General features: G+C 45.3%; 1 protein-coding gene and 1 pseudogene across 16 annotated transcripts in view; one reads left to right on the top strand and one right to left on the bottom strand.

Moving 5' to 3' along the window:
• Positions 1-9,546: 9,546 nt before the first annotated feature.
• On the bottom strand, positions 9,547-15,217 carry LOC134470623 (large ribosomal subunit protein eL8-like; annotated as a pseudogene).
• Positions 15,218-16,480: 1,263 nt separating this feature from the next.
• Positions 16,481-19,253, top strand: part of Atxn2 (ataxin 2) — a 115,105-nt gene continuing 112,332 nt past the window's right edge. For 3 of the 16 annotated variants that reach the window (XM_063225627.1, XM_063225630.1, XM_063225626.1), the window contains exon 1: positions 16,539-17,005. In XM_063225627.1, the coding sequence (XP_063081697.1) occupies positions 16,794-17,005 (212 nt within the window). In that variant the 5' untranslated portion in view covers positions 16,539-16,793. Of the gene's footprint in view, positions 17,006-17,212; positions 17,608-17,893; positions 17,901-19,253 lie in introns of those variants that run through there. The other 13 variants (XM_023562017.2, XM_063225632.1, XM_063225633.1 and 10 more) reach the window with 10 other exon arrangements.

The raw sequence follows: 19,253 nt of genomic DNA, 5'->3' as shown, positions 1-19,253 counted from the left end.
GCGAGGAGCACAGGGGAAGGCCAGGGTATCCAGGATGGAGCCAACAAGTGGGAGAATGAAAAGTTTGAAGGGCCAGATTTCAGGTGAGATGCAAGGTGTCTCCTCTGACATGAGAGCTTCTGGAAGGCTTCAGGGGAACCTGGTGGTGTAACTGTGCTTTAGGAGGATGCACTTCAGAAAACAGACAGCAGAAAGCATGGTAGGAGGCTCCAGCTGCCTTCAAGATGGGAGACCATGGTAGCCTGGTCTGGGAGAAATAGCTAGTTCTGGATCTATCTGAAGGTCAAGTCTTGGCTGCCATACTGGGGGTGGAAATGAGAGTCAAGGAGCCAAGGACAGATGTGTGTGTGTGTGTGTGTGTGTGTGTGTGTGTGTGTGGTTAATCTTTAATTCTAAGCCAAGGTCTTACTAAAATTGCCCACCTGGACTCGAACTTGTGATCCCCCTGTAGAGCTGCCCACGTGACTGGCATCGCAGGCGTGCATGCCATGCCCAGGGCCTGGCTGAGCTGCTCCACCGTGAGGGGCCCTCTGGGAGGAGGTGGCCCTGCAAGGGAGCGAGAGAGGATCCTGCTGTCAAGTGTGGAGAACTGGTCAGAGAGTGACCAGGACAGGACAGAGCCCGGGAGGTGACAGGAGCCTGTAGCAGAAGAGTGGGGGAAAGAGCAGGTGTACAAACCCCACTCTCGGTGGATGCCCTGGCTATCGAACTCCAACCTGAGCCCCTTAGCTGTCAATGGAGACTTGGATTCTCTTAGCGCCACAGGACCTGGCAGTTAGTTATGGATTGATTGATTCATTCATTAATTTTGAGGATTGAACACAGGGCCTTTGCACTGTATCTCTAGCCCTTTAAAACAAGTATTAAATTGAGACAAATGCCAGGTCTGGTGGCACACACCTGTAATTCCAACATTTGGGAGGCTGAGACAGGAAGATCACTGTGAGTGTCAGGCAGGAGGACTGAAGTGAGTTTGTGGCCAGTCTGGGATACATAAGCAAGTTCAAAGCCAGCCTGCACTACACAATGAGATTCTGTCTCTAAAAGAAACAAAACAAGAGAAAACGTAAAATTCTGAGACAGCGTCTTTTTAAGTCACTGAATTGCCAAGGCTGGGCTCAAACTTGCAACGCTTCCACCTCAGCCCCTAGAATACTGGGATCTAGACATGTGTCACATTCCTGGGTACAGTAGATTATTATTATTACTGCTTTGAGTTGTTTTTTTTTTGAGACAGTCTCACTATGTAACTTAGGTTGGCCTTAACTTGAGATCCTTCTGCTTCAGCCTTCTAAATGCTGGGATTACAGGAATAAGCAACAACATCCCTACTTTATATTTTATATTTTTGTGTTGAAGATTGAATTTAGGGGCTTGCCCATGTTGGGCAAGTGCTCGAACAATGAGCTACAACCCTAGACCTTTTTTTATTTTAAGACAAAGTGTCACTAAGTTACCCAGGCTGGTCTTGAATTTGGAATTCTTCTGCCTCCTCAGTAGCATGAGCCCCAAACCCAGCTGATTCTACTTATTTTGTTTTTAATGTTTTTTTACAGTTCTTAGGATCAAACCCAGGGGCACTGTACCTTTCAGCAATATCGCCAGCCCTTTTATTTTAAGACAGGTTCTCGCCAAGTTGCTCAGCTGGGCTCAAACTTGTGGTCTTTCTGCCTCATCCTAGCTTAGTCAAATTCACAGAGACAGAAAGAATGGTGGCTACCAAGCACTGGGTGAGGGAGTGCTGAGAAGGTAGCGTCACCCAAGAACAGAGATTAAGTTTGGGAGCATGAAACAGTTACAGAGATGAGTGGTGGTGACTGTTGCACAATAACATGAATGTACTTAAATGCCACTGAATTGTATGTTTAAAAATAGTTAAGCCCGGGCGTGGTGGCTCATGTTTGTAATTCCAGCACTCGGGAGGCTGAGGCACGAGGATTGTTGCAAGTTCCAGACCGGCCTGGGCTACAAAGTGAGCTCAAGGCCAGCCTGACTGCATAGTGAGATGCTGTCTCAAAAAGACCAAAACAAAACAAAACAAAACACCCTGCATGGTACTGGCAAAAAACAGACTTGAGGATCAATAGATTAGAAGATGCAGAAACAACTCCAAACACACTCAGACACCTTATCTTTGACAAAGGAGCCAAACACCTTCACTGGAAGAAAAATACTCTAATAAATGGTGCTGGAAAAACTGGCTTTCTACATGCTGAAGATTAAGACTAGACCCGTATCTTTCACCAACCACTAAACTAAAAGTGGATCAAAGATCTAAATATTAAAACAGAAACACTAAGTCTGCTCAAAAGCTCATATCATGAAGACATGGGTGCAGGTGAAAACTATGAATCCACGGTTCAAAAAAAAAAAAAAGAAAGAAAAAGAAAAAGAAATCAACCAATAACAAATGCTGGAAGGGCTGTGGGGAAAAGGAACCTTCTCCACTGTCGGTGGAAGTGTAAACTGGTGCAGCCACTGGAAATCAGTGTGTACATTCCTCAGAAAACTAGACTAGAGGTCCCTTTGGACCGAGCTTTTCCCCTTCTTGGTATCTTCCTGACAATTAAAAGCATCACGCCACAATGATACACGCACACCCATGTTTTACAGTAGCACAGTCTGTAACAGCTAACTCTTGGGAACAGCCCCATGTCCATCAACTGAGAAGTGGGAAAGGTGTATTTTTATACAAGGGAGCACGCTCTGCCATAAGGGTAAACTTGAGACATGTCTGGGTGAGCGGATGCATGCTGAGACCATGCTCTTCAGGGAAATACACTGGACACACATGAGTAACAGCACACAGTTCCTCTGATGTGAGAAACCAAGGGTCTATAATAGATACTGTGAACCAGGAAGAAAATGTTAAAATGAGAAAGGAAACTGGGGAGTGAGGAGGTGGGAAGGAAGGAAGGGGAAAGAAATAACATGAGTAAAGAAGGAAAACATGAAAACAAAGCTTTTGTAAATGAGAAGACAAGTTGGAGGGAGGACAGAGGACTGGGAATAAAAGATGTGAGATATATCATGTACAGATACAGATTCCTTACAATAAATGTGATCATTATTTATATCTAAAATGTACCAATAAACTTAATTTAAAAAAAAAAAGTAGCCCAAGCACAGAAAGTAGATTAGTGGTCACCAGGGAGAATAGGGATTGGGTGCTCACAGGAGTGGGGTTTGCATTTGGAATGAAGAAAACACTTTTAAATTTTACCCTGGTGCACCTGCACATTACAATGTTAAGTGAAATAAATCAGACATGTAAACTGAAAATCCCACAGTTTCTCTTATGTGAGAAACTCAAAGTATAAATAAAAAGCAAAATAAAAGATAATAGGATGTAGGGAGCTAGATCTTTCTCAAATGAGCAGAGATCAAGAGATGGAGGGAGAGGAGGAATAGGCAATAAAAAAAGGAATTAAATGTGATGTGTAGCCTGGTGTGGGGATGCAGGCCTGTAATCCCAGCATCCGGGAGGCTGAGGCCAGAGGGTCACTGTGAGTTCAAGGTCAGCCTGAATGACAGTGAGACCCTGTCTCAAAAAAAAAAAAAGTATTATGTACGTGTACCAACTCCACACAAAGAATGTAAACAGTATGTACTGCAAACACGTACTAATAAAAAATAAAACTTTACTATGCTGACAGTTGTGCAACTCTGTGAATAAATTTTTAAAAAAACTACTGAAATCCTAGGCACTGTGGCTCATACCTACAATTCCAGCTCCTCGGGAAATTGAGGCAGGAGGATCACAATGTAGAGCCCTGCCTGGTAACTCAGCGACTTGGCAAGACCTTTTCCTAAAAGAAAAAATAAAAAACAGCTGGACAGTGAGGGTGCAGCTCAGTGCCCAGGACCCTGAGTTTAATCTCTAACTTGAAAAAAATTAAACATTCAAGTTAAGCATGCTTAGGAAATAGCCTACGTAAACAAATGCTCTCCATTAGTTTGCTTTTATTCTCCTCCTCTCTTCCTGACATTCATTTATCTGAACATTTGAAACACTCACGATATGACTTTATCCTTGTAAAACCTGGTATTGTTGAAGATTCTGCTAATGACGACAGCCCTTGGAGGAGTGGGGAAAGGAAATGGGTGAGATCATCCAGGAATTCGTGCTGTGTTTATGAAGTGGCGTAATAACATTGCCCAATGAAGGGAGATCCAAGGGTCTGGTGAGGCCCGGAAAGAAGAAACTTGAAAACCAGACACTCACAGACCATCCCAAAATCTGAATGGAAACTATAATTTTCAGGCTCAATTTCAACTTTTTTTTTTTTTTTTTTTTTTGTCTTTTTCATTTTTATCGGTACCAGGGATTGAACTCATGACCGCCTGCTTGCAAGGCAGGTGCTTATGCCGCTGAGCTAAATCCCCAGCCCCGCTCAATTTCAACTTTAAGTCTATTTCTATATCTTTTGACTTCTTAGTTTTTATTTATTTTTGGTGCTGGAGATGGTCCCAGGGCCTGGGCATCCTAGGCTTGTGTTCTACCACTGAGGGACCTCTCCATTCTATCTCATTATCTTTATCTCTACAAGCAGGGCTTAGCTGTCCAGCAATGAGGATGGTTTTTCTCTAGCCTTACAATTGCATTTCTGGAAAACCAGTTTCACAGTTTTCATCTGAATGGTTCTTCTAACAGTTCCTTTCTTTTTGTCTTTTTGAGACAAAATTTAACTAGGCAATTCAGGTAGGCCTTGAGTTCATGTTGTAGCCCAGGCTGATCTCGATCTTGCAACAATTCTCCTGCTTCAGCCTCCTGAGTGCTGAGATCAGAGGCATGTGCTACCATGCCTAGCTGACCCAACAGTCCTGAGAGAGATAACCAACCATCTGAAGTCACCAGATTATTAAAAATCAGCTTCTCAGCTCTTTTTGGTATTTTGTAAGGCATCCTATTTAAAAAAAAAAAAAAAGCTAGAGGGAGGGCTAATTTTCAAATACTTCACCTGCAATTGTGATTATTACTGAAAAGGGCTACTAATTCTTTTCTCCCTGTGTACCGCCCTTTCCAAAGTGATTCTGTAGCTTGTCCCATCAATAGATGGAGTCTATTTATCCTCCCCTCAAATCTGGACATGGCCACATATCTTGCTTTGACTAATCTGATATTAGAAAAATGGACACAAGGAGAAACCTGGAAAAGTGCCCAGGCATGGGGCTTGCCCTCCTTTGCTGCTCTTAGGAATTTGGAGTCTACCACCAGGTAAATAGGCCCAGGCACATCCACTGAATGACTAGAAATGTGTGGCCAAGCCGCCCTTAAAATCCCAGCTGACACAGAAATAACTGCCAGATACTGGGGTGTGATGGTACACATCTGTAATCCCAGCACTTGGGAGGCTGAGGCAGGAGGACTGCTGTGGGTTCAAGGCCAGCCTGAACTACAATGCAAGACCTTATCTAAAAAAATGACAAAGACAAACAAACCAAAAAAAAAAAAAAAAGAAAAGAAAAAAAAAAAAGAAGAAACTAGGCGTAGTGGCATATACCTGTAATTTCAGCACTCTAGAGGCTGAGGCAGGAGGATCACTGCAATTTTGAGGCTGGCCTGGGCTCCACGGTGAGACTTGTGAGAAAAAAGAAAACAAGGCTGGGGAATATAGCTCAGTGGCACAGCACCAACTTGGCAAATACAGGGTCCTGAGTTTAATTCCAGTATAAAAAAAAGAGCAAGAGAAGAAGACAAGGAGGAGGAGGAAGAAGATGAAAAAAATGACTACCAGGTAAGTCGGTGAGGCCATTCTAGCCTGTTGACCTGAATCTAGGAGATTGTGGAGACTTCGTCAATGTACTTATTAGTGTATAAAAAGTCACTCATCGGGCTGGGGATTTAGCTCAGTGGCATAAGCGCCTGCCTGGCAAGCGTGAGGTTGTGAGTTTGATCCCTGGTACCGATATTACTGAGTTTTTTTGGATCATTGAACAAAACTGTTTGCGCTCTCACTGTTTGAAAGTCCACTTTATATGCTTCAATTTTGTAACTTGAACGACTATTTTTAAGATGAGAATATGTAATCTATTAACTAGTGATTTCTTACTGTTTATTTTTTAAATTTTGTATTACTTGCACCCTTCTTCTGTTTTTTTCTTTTTCTCCTTAAACTAAAAAAAAAAAAAAAAAAAAAATTCACTCATCTTTGGAGATTTCAGGGATTTTTGAAAACTTGCATGGTAGGACCCTGACAGAGACCAAACACCTGTTTCACAAGCAGCACACCTGACCCCTGCGCACAGGAGGCAGCCTCCAACTGCCAATTGCGATGTGAAAAATGTCTCTAGACCTTCAGATATCTTGGCTACAGGGCGAAATTCCTTCCTCCCATGGAGTTACATTCAGCTCATTGTGTAGAAGGCGTGGAGAGCAGAGTCTGCACATTGCAAATGCTCTGCAGTTTCTCCGAACTCCCCGGCCCTGGCCCACCTTGTGGAAACACTGCCTGCCTTTTGGTTAGAGGGGCGCAGTGAGTACTGGTTAGCCCATATCTGATTCCGGTCCACGACAGGACCCCGAGGCCCTGTTCAGAGAACAGAGGACAGCCCTGCAGTATTACGGACAGGCCGCCCCGCTGGCATTCTACCGGGATCTCCTGGGAAGGGCTGTGTGGACCAGCCACTTGAATCCCTTTCTCCACAACTCAGATCTTCCAGCTTTCTCTGCTGTTTCTGTGGCCCTGAAACTACAGCCTGCCCCCCCCCCCCGCAAAGTTCACCCCTCCTCCCCAAACAAGGGTGAATAAAAACAAAAGGAGAGGGCTGGGGATTTAGCTCAGCGGCATAAGCGCCTGCCTGGCAAGGGTGAGGTTGTGAGTGTGATCCCCGGTACAAAAAAAACAAAACGAGAGGAGGACAAGCAAAAGTCTGGGTTTCTTTAATTTCTGGCCCAGCGCAGTACAAGCATTTCCAATGAGAATTTCCAATAAAGAATTTTCTTTTGTGTCTACCTTAGCTGGCATCCAGCTTCTGCCCTGTGAATAATGTCATTGGATCATTAAGCTGTCCCACAAGGTAAAGTGAAACAAGCAACATTCTCATGTCCAAGTCTGGATGAAAAAAAAAGCAACTTAACACCCAGAAGTATGCTTGTTTGGGGACAGCCCTCTTATTTATTTACTGGTACCTGGGATCAAACTCACGATCTCATGCTGAGCCACTGAGCTAAATCCCCAGCCCTAATGCCTTATTTATTTATTTATTTATTTATTGGTACAGGATCGAACCCATGAACTTGCACTTGCCAAAAAGGAACTTAGGCCACTGAGCAAAACCCCTGGCCACCTTAATGCCTTTTCTAAAAATTTTGCAAATAATGTTGCTCTGCTCTTTAGTGTTTGTCACACTGCCTTCATTTTTTTTTTTTTTTTTGTCTGAGATAGGGTCTCTCTATGCAGTTCAGGCTGGCCTTGAGCTCACTTTGTAACCCAGGCTGGTCTCGAACTTGTAGTGATTCTCCCTGCCTCAGCCTCCTGAGTGCTGCCGGGATTACAGGCATGTGCCATCACACCTGTCTTTTTTTTTTTAACTATGGTAAAGTTGCTACTTTACATGCAAAGTATACAAATATTGTCTCCTAGGGCTGGGGATTTAGCTCAGTGGCATAAGTACCTGCCTGGCAAGTGCAAGGTTGTGAGTACAATCCCCAGTACCACCAAAAAACAAATATTGTCTCCTGGAAGCCCCCACTCTGTTTTTCCTTTTTATTGCCTTTTAGTCTTTTGAGACTCCTGGACTGTTGACAGAGATCAACTTCTAAGAATCCTGAGATACTATAGTAAGGGAAAAAAGACTATTGGTTTAATTAGCCATGGTCTCATTTTCAAAATTACATCTGGGTTTTTTTTTTTAATGGAGATTGTCTATGCAAAAACTTGAAGAGGAGGGATTTTGAGGAGTATAAGTTAGTTTTGATTTGAATTAATATTCATGTTTTAGAAAGTAAAATCAAAAGTACCAAGTGAATAAGATATCATCATACACTAAACATGTTAAAAGGCGTGAGTTGAAAAGCAAGTTGAAAAGAAATGATTGCAGAAAGATAAACTGCTAGGAATACAGGATCATGTGATGGGCACCACTACACCCAGCTTTTTTTTTTTTTTTCTTTTTTTTTTGAGACAGAGCCTCGCCATGTAGTTGAGGCTGGCTTTGAACTTTGTAGCCCGGGCTTGCCTTGAACTCACAGAGATTTCCCCTGCCTCAGCTTCTCAAATGCTGGGGTTACTGGTACACACCACCACAACCTGTGACTTGTACAAGTCTTTCCCTTTATGCTTTCTCACAACAGACTTTTGCTTCATTTCTGAAATATTTGTTGATCAGAGCTATTTTAAAGGTTATTAGCACTACTTTTTTTTTGTCTTTTTCCTTTTTATTGGTATCGGGGACGAACCCTCAACTGCCTGCTTGCAAGACAGGCGCTCAGCTGAGCTAAATCCCCAGCCCTAGCACTACTTTTTGACTACCAAACACAATATCCTTAATTGCCTTTGCTGACAACTCTCCTGAGGCACTTGTGAGTTCTTTTTATCTGGCTGCCTGAAAATCATACAGAGTAGAGGGAACATTCACAATTTTAATTTCTAAAAACCAAGACAGCAGGCTTGGGATATAGCTTAGTGGTACAAGTGCCTGGCTGGCAAGTACAAAGTCATGAGTTTGATCCCCAATACAAAAAAAAAAAAAAAAAAAAAAATCCAAAAAGCAAAACCAAAACAGCTAGGTACACTGGGAGGCCATAAGGAGTTTGACAGGCTATCTCAAAAAACAAAGCAAATCCCCAAAAAGAACTTCAAATGCCTATGAATATCATAGGAAATGCACTTTTGTGGTCTCTATTAGTTATCTATTACTGCATAACGAACTGCCTCAAAACTCAGTAGTATAAGGCAATATAAGGGTTAGGGACCCAGTCTTTAGCTCAGCGTCCCTAACAGCACAGAATAAGATATAGGTCGATGCTATAATTATTTGTCTGAGATAGGGTCTCACTATGTTTTCCAGGCTGACCTTGAACTTGCAGCAATCCTTCTGCCTCAGTCTCCTGAGTGCTGGTCTTAGGCATCTACCACCATGCCTGGCTCAAAGCTGTAGTCATATTGAGGCTTGACTGGGGGTTGATGACCTTCCAACCTCACCTTTTTTTCTTCAAGTCTATGTTATTTCATGTCATACCTAGATCCTTAGACACCAGTTTTTTTTGGTTTTTTTTTTTTTTTGGTATTGGAGATCGAACTCACAATCTAGTGCTTGCCATGCAGGCACTTATGTTGCTGAACTAAATCCTTGGCTAAGTCCATTTTACTTCAGAGAGAGAGAGAGAGAGAGAGAGAGAGAGAGAGAGAGAGAGAGAGACAGAGACAGACAGAGAACAAAACAAAATTTCAAAAACATGTTCATCAGGAGGCAACAATAGTACATACATTGTACATTGTCATCCTCAGTCACCTGGAGCACAAGACATCTGCATTCAATTGTCTGAACAATACTAGCACAAATCTTTCTCTTCAATAAATTCAGAGAAATCAGTAGTATAACTATTTTAACTGTCTTTTTAATATACTTATACATAACGTTGTTCCAGCTTCTCACACTAGTGGGACAACACAATGTTCACACATGCTTGTCTGATTTCACTCAAGTTGCATCCATTTAGCTATAAAAGTCTCCAGTTTTCCTTCTTCATGGCTGAGTCATACTCCATTGTATAAAAGTACCATATCTTTTTAATCCGTGGATGGGCATTTAGGTTCTTCCAAGATCTAGCTATTACAAATTGTGCTACTATGAATATGGGTGCACATATATTGCCCTGGTATGATGTTTTTAATTCTTCTGGGAAGATACTCAGAAGAGGAATAGCTGGATCAAATGGGACCTCCAATCCTAGTTTTTTGAGGACTCTCACACTGATTTCCACAGTGGCTGCACCAGTCTACACTCCCACCAACAGTGGAGAAAACTTCCTTTTTCCCCACAGCCCCTCTAGCACTTGTTACTGGTTGATTTCTTGATAATAGCTATTCTTTCTCAGATGAGGTGGAATCTCCGTTTTAATTTGTATTTCTCGAATGACCAGTGAAGTTGAACATTTTTTCACATATTTACTTGCTTATATTTCTTCATCTGAGTAGTGTGTATTCATCTCAGATGCCCATGTTTGGATTGGGTCTTTAAATTTGGGAGGACTGATTTTTTTCTGAGTTCTTTATAAGTTCTCAGTAGTAATCTTTTTACAGAGGAACAGTTGGCAAACATTTTCTCCCACATGGTGGTTTGTCCTGCTTTGCAAAAGCTTTTCAATAGGATGAGATTCCAGTTGTTGATTCTTTATGATAGTTCCTGTGCGACTAGGGTTTTGTTCATAAAGTCTTTGCCTACACCAATGTTTTTGAGTTTTTATGTTTCTGTTTTAAATTAAGATCTTTGATCTAGGGCTGGGGATTTAGCTCAGCGGCATAAGCACCTGCCTTGCAAGCAGGCAGTCGTGAGTTTGATCCCTGGTACTGATAAAAAGGAAAAAAAGACAAAAAAAAAAAAAAAGAAAAGAAAAATCTTTGATCTATTCTGAATTTAGCTTAGTTCATGGTGAAAGATATGGGTCCACTTTTTATCTTCAGCATGTTCAGAGCCAGTTTTTTCTTCCAGTGAATGTATTTAGCACCTTTGTCAAAGATAAGGTGCCTTAGTGTGTCTGGAGTTGTTTCTGTATCTTCTAATCTAGTCCATTAATTTTTGGATTTCTTGTGAGTACCATACTGTTTTTATCACAGTAGCTTTATAGTATAATTTCAAGTCAGGGATTGTGATGCCCCGTCTCACCTTTGTTGCCCAGGGTTGCCTTTGCTATTCTAGGTCTCTTCTGGTTCCAGATGAATTTTCTGATTGTTTTCTCTGATTCTGTGAGATACGATATTGGAATTTTTATTGGGATTACACTGAATCTGTATAACAGTTTTAGAAGAATGGCCATTTTCACTATATTTGTTCTTCCTACCCCAAAGCATGGGATGTTGCTCCACTTTCCAATATCCTCTTCAATCTTTTTCAGAGCACTATAGTTTTAATATAGAGGTCTTTTATATTCTTTGTTATATTGATGTTAGGTATCTCTTTTTTTTGTCTTCTTGAGACAGGGTCTCACTATGCAGTTCAGGCTGGCCTTGGGCTCACTTTGTAGCCCAGGCTGGTCTTGAACTTGGTCTGCTGTCTCAGCTTCCCTTATTTGTTGGATGCTATTGTGAAAGGTGTTGTTTCTCTGATTTCAATCTCAGTGAGTTTGTTATTTATGTACAGGAAGGCCTTTTTTTTTTTGGACACAGGGTCTCACTATGTAGTTTAGGCTGGCCTTGAGCTCACTCTGCAGCCCAGGCTGGTTTCAAAATTGCAAAGGTCCTCCTCCCTCAGCCTCCCAAGTACTGGGATTACTGGTGTGTGCCACCATGCCCAGTTTAAGGCTGTTAATTTTTTCCCCCAGATTAAGAACGATGTATTGTTTTTATGTACAGAAAACTGAAGAGTGCACTTAGCCCAGTTTAGTGGCAAGCTCTTTAGCCTTTGCCTTTTCCATCTTGGTGATGTGAACCACGGATTTGGGACCCAGGACGTTGCCTCCCCAGTGATGGTGGATCTCGTCCTATCTGTCATTGTAGTTGGTCCTGATCGCCTCCACCAGCTTAGCCAGTGCTCCCTTGTCCTCAGAGTTGACTTGTGTGAAGATGACAGTGGTGCAGGTTTTCCTGTGGACCAGGCGCCCCAGCCTGGCCTTCCCCTTGATGATGCAGTAAGGAACCCCCATCTTGCGATGCAGGGCAGGCAGGAACACAAACAGCTCAATGGGTCTACGTCATGTGCGATCACCACTAGCTGAGCCTTCTTGTTCTCCACCAGAGTGGTGATAGTGTTAGCACCTGCTGAGGTTGGGGGTGGGGGGGGAGTGGTATGTCTTAGTGGGTACGTCCCCCTTGCCAGCAGCCTTCTTCTCAGACTGGGCCTCTGCTTCTTTTCTTGTCTCTGGTCTATACTTGTCGGCTTAAGCAGCTGGGTAGCTGTTTGGCGGTCCAAGGCCTGGGTGAACTGGTTGATCGTAAGGGGCACCTTCAGCCACTTATACAGGATTGCCCTCTGTTGCTGCAGTTGGATGTAGCGGGGCCATTTGAAGAAGTGGGTGAGATCTCTCTTGGGCTGGATGTCCTGTCCAATGCCGATGCTGAAGTTCTTGGGCCTCTTCTCAAAGAGTGGATTTACCATCTTCTTGGCCTCCTGCTTCTTCATGACAGCAGGGGCCAGGGCCATCTTCTTCCCCTTTGGCATCTTGGGCAGCTGACAAGGCTATTAATTTTTGAGTGTTGACTTTGTATTCAGCTAATGATACTGAATTTGCTTATTAAATCTAGTAGTCTTTTGGTGGAGTTTTTGGGGTCTTCTATGTAACACATCATGTCATCTGCAAATATTTTAACTTCTTCCTTTCCTATTTTATTCCTTTTCTTTCTTTCTCTTATCTAATTTCTCCAGCTAAAGTTTCTAGCACTATCTTAAAACTTCACTCACACTGCTCTTAGAAGTCAGCTCACTTCCTTTTGGTTGGAGACCTCAGAATCTTGCCATGTGGGCCTCCCTATAGCTCACAATTTGTCAGCTAGCTTTCCTCTAAGCAAATGGGCATCCAACACAGGAGCCAGTCTTTTTGGTGCCCTAATCTTTGAATTGAAATCCATAATTACCACCCCCCAACTTTTATTTTATTTTTTTCTTTTAGACAGGGTCTCACTATGTATCCCAGGCTGGCCTAGAATTCACAGAATTCTTGCCTCAGCCTCATGAGTGCTGGAACTACAAGCCTGTGCCACCACATGTCATATCCACTGACTTTTAGTGAGAAAAATTACAAGGCACAGCTCATACTCAAGAGCAGAGGATTCCACAGGTGTTATGGTTGATTCATTGTGTCAATTCGAGTTTAGAAGTTTAACTGAGAGAGGCTGGGGATTTAGCTCAGCGGCATAAGCACCTGCCTTGTGAGCAGGCAGTCATGAGTTCAATCCCTGGTTAAAAAAAAAAAAAGGAAGTTTAACTAAGAGATTTAGCAGGGGCCAGCCAGGGTCCTCACTTTGTAAACATCTGCATACAGTGCAAAAGGAATGCAGGGAAATGGTGTGAGTGCTACAGGGACTGGCGGGATGGGTACCTGCTTACAATATAAGAGAAGAAAAGACCTTTACTGTTCCCTCTTTTGCTCTTGCTGCTTTTGCTGCCTTGAACTGTTACTCTTCTGCCTCGTTACCCTGCCTTGCAGCCAGCCGATTATTTTGAACGAAATAAACTTTCCCTTCCTCAATTTTGGGTCTCAGGTATTTGTCTCAGCGACTTGTATCTCCCTGTTGTCTTCCATTGTTGCCCTTTTCCCCTTTCCTTCGTGCATTGGGGATTGAGCCTAGCCCAGGGCTACTTTAGCCTGTGCTCCACCACTGAGCTACATCCCCCGACTTTCTGGTATAATGTAATGCCCTCTGGTGTTAAAGTGCCAGTTAACCACATTTTCAGAAGTCTGGAATTTGGGTGAAGGACTTTTAAAAAAAGGGATTTCTTGGTTTAGGCTAGTGATCCTCTCTCTGGAAAGAAAAGAGGGAAGGGTAAAATATAAAGTTAATAGAAGTTCTCTTAATTTCCATTTTAATGAAAAACACGTATCAAATTTTGTGATAAATACTTATATATACCAGCCAGGTGTGGCAGTGCACTCCTACAATGCCAGTACTCAGGAGGCTGAGGGAGGAGGATCACAGAGTGCAAGTCCAGCTGCACTACAAAGCAAGACCCTGTCTCAAAAAAAAAAAAAAAAAAAAAGAGTTTGATGGTAGTAGGAAGCTTAAAATAACACTAAGGCTAGGGATTTAGCTCAGCAGCATAAGTGCCTGGCTGGCAAGTACGAGGTCATGAGTTTGACCCTTGGTACCAAAAAATCAGTAAAATAACACCAAGCATGATAGCATAAGCCTGTAACCCAATCCTTTTGGGAGGCTGTGGCAGGAGGATTACAAGTTCAAATTCAACCTTTGCAGTGTAAGGAAATGTTGCTCAAAACAAAAAATAAAAAGAACTGGCAGTGTTGTTCAGTTCACAGGTCCTGGGCTCAATCCCCAGTACACATACAAAAAAATTAAGATTACCATCCAGTAATTCCATTGTAGGAACATACCCAAGAGATATGAATGTATATATCCCCATGTAGACTGTGTTTATAAATGTTCACAGCAGCATTATTCATACTGGCCCAAAACTGGAAACCTTCAAAATATCCACCAACTGGCAAAAAGAGACACAAAAGGAACATGTCCATACAATGAGAACAATGGGATATGATTCAGCACTGATAAAGAATTAAACACTTACATGTGGTGTCCCCTGGATAAACCTCAGAAACATTCTGTTAAACTGAGTGTAAGTACATGCTTGTAATCCCAGCAATTTGGCAGGCTGAGGCAGGATCATTGCAAATTTCAAGTCGGCCTGAACAACTGCCAAAAAGGGGGAGGGCACACATGTAGTTTAGTAGCAGAAAACAAAAACAGAACATATTTTACTCAGTAAAAAAAGTAAGATAGATTCCACTGTCTTCATGGAAGACAAATCTACATATGTAAGGTAGATTAGTGGCTGCCTTGGGCTGAAGATGGGAAACAGGAGTAGCCGCAAATAGCAAGTAGGTATAAAGGACCTCTTGAGAGTGCTAGAAATGTTTTAAAGTCGGTGGCACCAGTTGTCACTAAATTCACTAAGACTCATGGAACTGTACATAAATTGAGTGAAATTCATAGTATGTAAATTATGCTTCACTAAAACAATTTTTTTCTTCAGTAATCGTGGATTACAACTTGCGTTTTGTCAGTTTCTAGACTTCTTATTCAACGTCTCTTTTTTTTCCATCTGCCTGGACTTTGGTCCTACAACTGAATTCTGGGAGTCTGTCTCCAGATGTGGCTGTGATATCATTAAATCAGAACAATGTGATTGTATTTTTATTTGGCTCTTCCCATCTTGATTTGTACTTAGTTGGAAAGTAAAGCTGGGGGCTGGGGATTTAGCTCAGTGGCTTAATTGCCTGCCTGGCAAGCAAGAGGTTATGAGTTCCATCCCTGGCACACACACACACACACACACACACACACACACACACACACACAAGTAAAGGTGATGTTTGATTTCTTAGCTTGCAAGCATTTGTACCAGGACCATTTTTGCTTCACCTAGGTTAATTAATTTTGATTGGGCTACTGGAGAGCCCTGGCTTCATCATTTTCCGAGGTTTTATTTTTCATGTTCACCTTTATCTGGACCCTTCCAGCAGATTGAGGGGGCTCCTGGTGTCTTTTCCTTTTATTCCTAAAACAGGTTCGGTTTTTAAAATTTATATTCAGCCTAAAAAGTTACCTACATGCTTCCAGTTTAATTGCAACACACTTAAAAAACGAACTACTGTGCCGGCTGGCTCCCTAAGTTAAACTAAAACTTCCAAAGGGGTCAAGGTCTAAAGTTCACATTCTTGTGAGACCGGTTCAGTCTTCACGGAGGGAGACCCCATTATCCACAGCAAGCCCCCATTATCCGTAGCTCTACCAATCACGTACATTTCCTTTTGAATCCTATGAATGAGGGAAAAGAAGTTCAAGTGAGGGAAACTGGGTTCAAATGAAGGTCAGATACCCAAGAGTTTTCTGGTTATTGTGCGGCTCGGGTTGACAAAAGTCAGGGAAAAGTTAACCACGTGGTCGTGGCTCTCAACAGTCTGGTTCAGGGAGTCCCGGGGACACTTTAAGGCCCACTGCGCTCCAGGCCCTGGAACACAAAGAAAACCACGGATGCTCCGTTGCTCAGGTCTCGCAGTGTTCTAGACGATTTACACGTCGCAAGACACACTCCCCGCCCCGAAGACACTCGCATGAAGAGAGGGCAAACAAGGTCCTCCCGCGAGCCCGAGGACCGCGCTGAAGAAACACCCTGGGGTAAGAAGCGCTCCTCCTGTGTCCTCTGCGCTGGCCAGGACCGGAAAGCCAGGACCGACACGCCCTCTCCGAAGGGCAGACCCGCCTCAAGGAGGGCGGATGCCCGCTGGGCCGGCCGCCGGGCCCTCACCCGACCCCGCGAACGCGGCCCAGCGCGGCACCCGCTCCTCACGTGTCCCTCTCCGGTCGCCTCACGTTCTGCTTCCGCTCGACCCTTCCGACTTCCGGTAAAGAGTCCCCCCCTTCCGCACTTCTGCGCCCACCTGGCGCCGCCACCCGGCGCTTCGGCGAGCCCGGGCCTCGATGCGCTCGGCGGCCGCTGCTCAGCGGAACCCCGCCACGGCTCTAGAGCCTCGCCGCCGCACCTCGGCCAGGTGGCCCGGGCGGCGCTCGCTCTGGCGGACGGCGCGGCGCAGCGGGCGGGGCGGTGGCGTGGGGCCGGGCGCATATCCCTCCGCCGCCCCTCCCCCGCCCGGCCCCGGCCCCCCGCCCTCCGCGCAGTGCTCGCCTCCTTCTGCCTCAAACTGTTTTGGTAGCAACGGCAACAGCGGCGGCGAGTCCCGGCCCGGCTCCCGGCAGCTCCTCGCTCTTGGCGGGCCTCCCCGCCCCTTCGTCGTCGTCCTTATACCCCTCGCCAGCTCGGCCGCCCCCCCAGCCGCACTGTTGCGCGCCTCTCCGCTCGGCTCCCGTGCGTCCCTGCCGCGCTCCGGTGTCTCCTCCGCGCGCTCGGCTCTCGGTTGTCCCCGCCCGGCGTGCGAGCCGGTGTATGGGCCCCTCACCATGTCACTGAAGCCCCAGCAGCAGCAACAGCAGCCGCCCGCGGGTGCCACTGTCCGCAAGCCCAGCGGCGGCCTTCTCACATCGCCTATCACCGCGCCGTCACCGTCCTCAGTCTCGTCATCCTCGGTCACGGCTTCCTCCTCCTCCTCCTCTTCGTCCTCCTCCTCTTCTTCCTCGGCGGCTGCAGGCAGCGGGCGGCCTGGCTTGGGCAGGTGGGTGTCGGTCCCCCAGCCCCCTCCCTGCGGGCCTGGACGAGCCGGGGCCTCGCGTCCCCTCCCCCGCGGCCCACGCTACTGTCCCCGCCCCGTGACCGGTCGGCGGAGGGGGGTGGGCCGGGGTCCCTGCTCGGGTCCGGAGCTGGGGGTGGGCTACTCTCGGGGTGCTACGGGATTTCCCGGGGATTGTCAGGCCGTGTCCAGCCCCCTGCATGCAACGTCCCCTCCCCCTTCCTCAAACGGTCAAGATGGAGGGACCGGTCAGCCCCCCCCTCGATGTCAGCGTGTGCCAGGGTTCACGGGTTTCAGTGATTGTCAGCCTGGGCTCCACCTTCAGGCTTCCCGCATCCCATGGAGGGGGTGCTGATCCCCATCGCCAGCTTTACATCTAAATGTCGGAGGGGTCTTTTAAGATTTTGGCTTGGTTTGCTGAAACGTGCTGGTTTCCGGTTTGGGAAATGTGGAGAGACGGGGGATAGAGTTAAGACAGCGCGTCCCTGTGCTCCGGGTGGAGGGCTCAGCTGGAATCGTTAGCGTGCATTGCGCGTCCGCTGCCACCCCTCACTCTCTGCCCTGGAGAAGATAAAGGACCGAGTGAGGTCAGTGGGCAGCAGCCTCCGGTATTCCTTCTGCTTTAACCCTAAGGCGGCGGCGGTGGCGGCTGCGGCGAGGGCTCCGGAACTCGCGTGGAACCCCGGGCCCGGTGCAGTCTCCTGCGGCGTTCCGCCCTCCCCCACCTGGGCCCGGAGTGGGGAGTGCCCGACTCCCTCTCTGCCTCCTTCCTTGCTCGCCAGGTCTCCGCCGCTCGGATGGCGGCTGAGCCGCATTGCTGTTCGGAGGCCGCGGAGGAAAAGGCGCCTTTGGGTAGCGGCTGGCGTTGGCCTGGCTTGGGAGATGGGGGCGGCAGCGGCTGGGAGCGGGCACGCTCGCCGAGCATTTTTCCCTAACCCCCGCCCCAGTTTCTGAAATTCTTAGGGGCTGGGATTCGCCACAAAGACACGGTGGGGTTCCCGAAGGCAGAAATGCGGGTGTTTACTTGAGTCTTTGCTCCTTCCCCCCTTCTCATAACCCTGGTTGTGGAGAAGCTAGAGGCTCGGTGTAGTCCCAGCTAAATGGGTCTGACTCCGGAGGGTGTGTTTGTGCAGGAAGGCCGGTGGGGGTGGGGTGGGGTGGCTGTCAGTTCTTATTTCACGAACTAAGAAAATGCCAGTAGACTCATTCCATTGTGGCCGGTGTCCTTAACTTGGGGAGTGTCACTAGAGCTTACCAAGGACATGCAAGTCCATTTCCCCTGTGCCCCCGTCCATCCATGTTTCAGGCAGTATACTGTGCCTCTCTCAGGGCGAGGCCTGGTTGGCAGGGCCAGTGACCAGTGTCCTCCTTAAATAGACCTCTAGGGCTTTCCATGGTGGGATAAGGGGATTTTTTTCATGTACTGAGTTTTCTTTTTGGAAACACATTTTCACAGTCCATTTGCAAAGAATTTTTATGTACAGCAGAAGTACCTACCAATAATGAGTCAGAGCTGGATTTTGAGGAATTGTGCTGCTTGTAACACCCTGGCTTTGACTTGGGCCTCCCCCCCGCCCCCCCCCACCTTGCCTGAGGTACTCCAAATACTACTTAGCCCAGCAAATTCTGAAGAAATGATCATTTTCCCTGCTCAGTCCATTAACATCCAAGTTATATCATTCTGTAACCTCAGTTTCCCTTTTTTGGTGACATTTACTGAAAAGCAAAAAAAAAAAAAAAAACAAAAAAAAAAAACCTAAAAATAATTTTGATGGAAAAGGGTACGTTTGGTGTTTTTCTTTTAGGTATGGGGGAAAAATCTGGCAAATGTTTTCAACTTGTTCAAATAATTGAAAAACCTAAGGCTCCTTAGTGTCATCAACTCTTTTTAAACCTAAACAATAAATCATAACAAAGAATTTGTTCCAGAATAGGCTGAGTGGTCAAAGATGTTTGGGATGTTTTAGTGCTAAAAGTTTGATACTTGATGCTTCACAAATACTACACTTTAATTAATTTAGATTCTTCCTTGATTTAAATTCTTTTACTTGAATGTAAAGTGGAGCTTTTTGTTTTTTGTAATTTTGAAATTTTATTGATATACTTTAGATGTAATACTCTTTTTAAGCTTTGTTTAGTGATTCATGGGATGTAAAGTTTTAGTCTGTACAGCTCTAGTTATAGGATTGCTTCAGGTTTTTTGTTTGTTTGTTTGTTTGTTTGCTTGTTTTTT

The sequence above is a fragment of the Cavia porcellus genome, unplaced genomic scaffold, assembly GCF_034190915.1.
Source record: "Cavia porcellus strain 051 isolate PalLab524CR breed Dunkin Hartley unplaced genomic scaffold, mCavPor4.1 scaffold_16, whole genome shotgun sequence".
NCBI classification, from domain to species: domain Eukaryota; kingdom Metazoa; phylum Chordata; class Mammalia; order Rodentia; family Caviidae; genus Cavia; species Cavia porcellus.
This window is presented reverse-complemented; position numbering and strand designations above follow the sequence as displayed.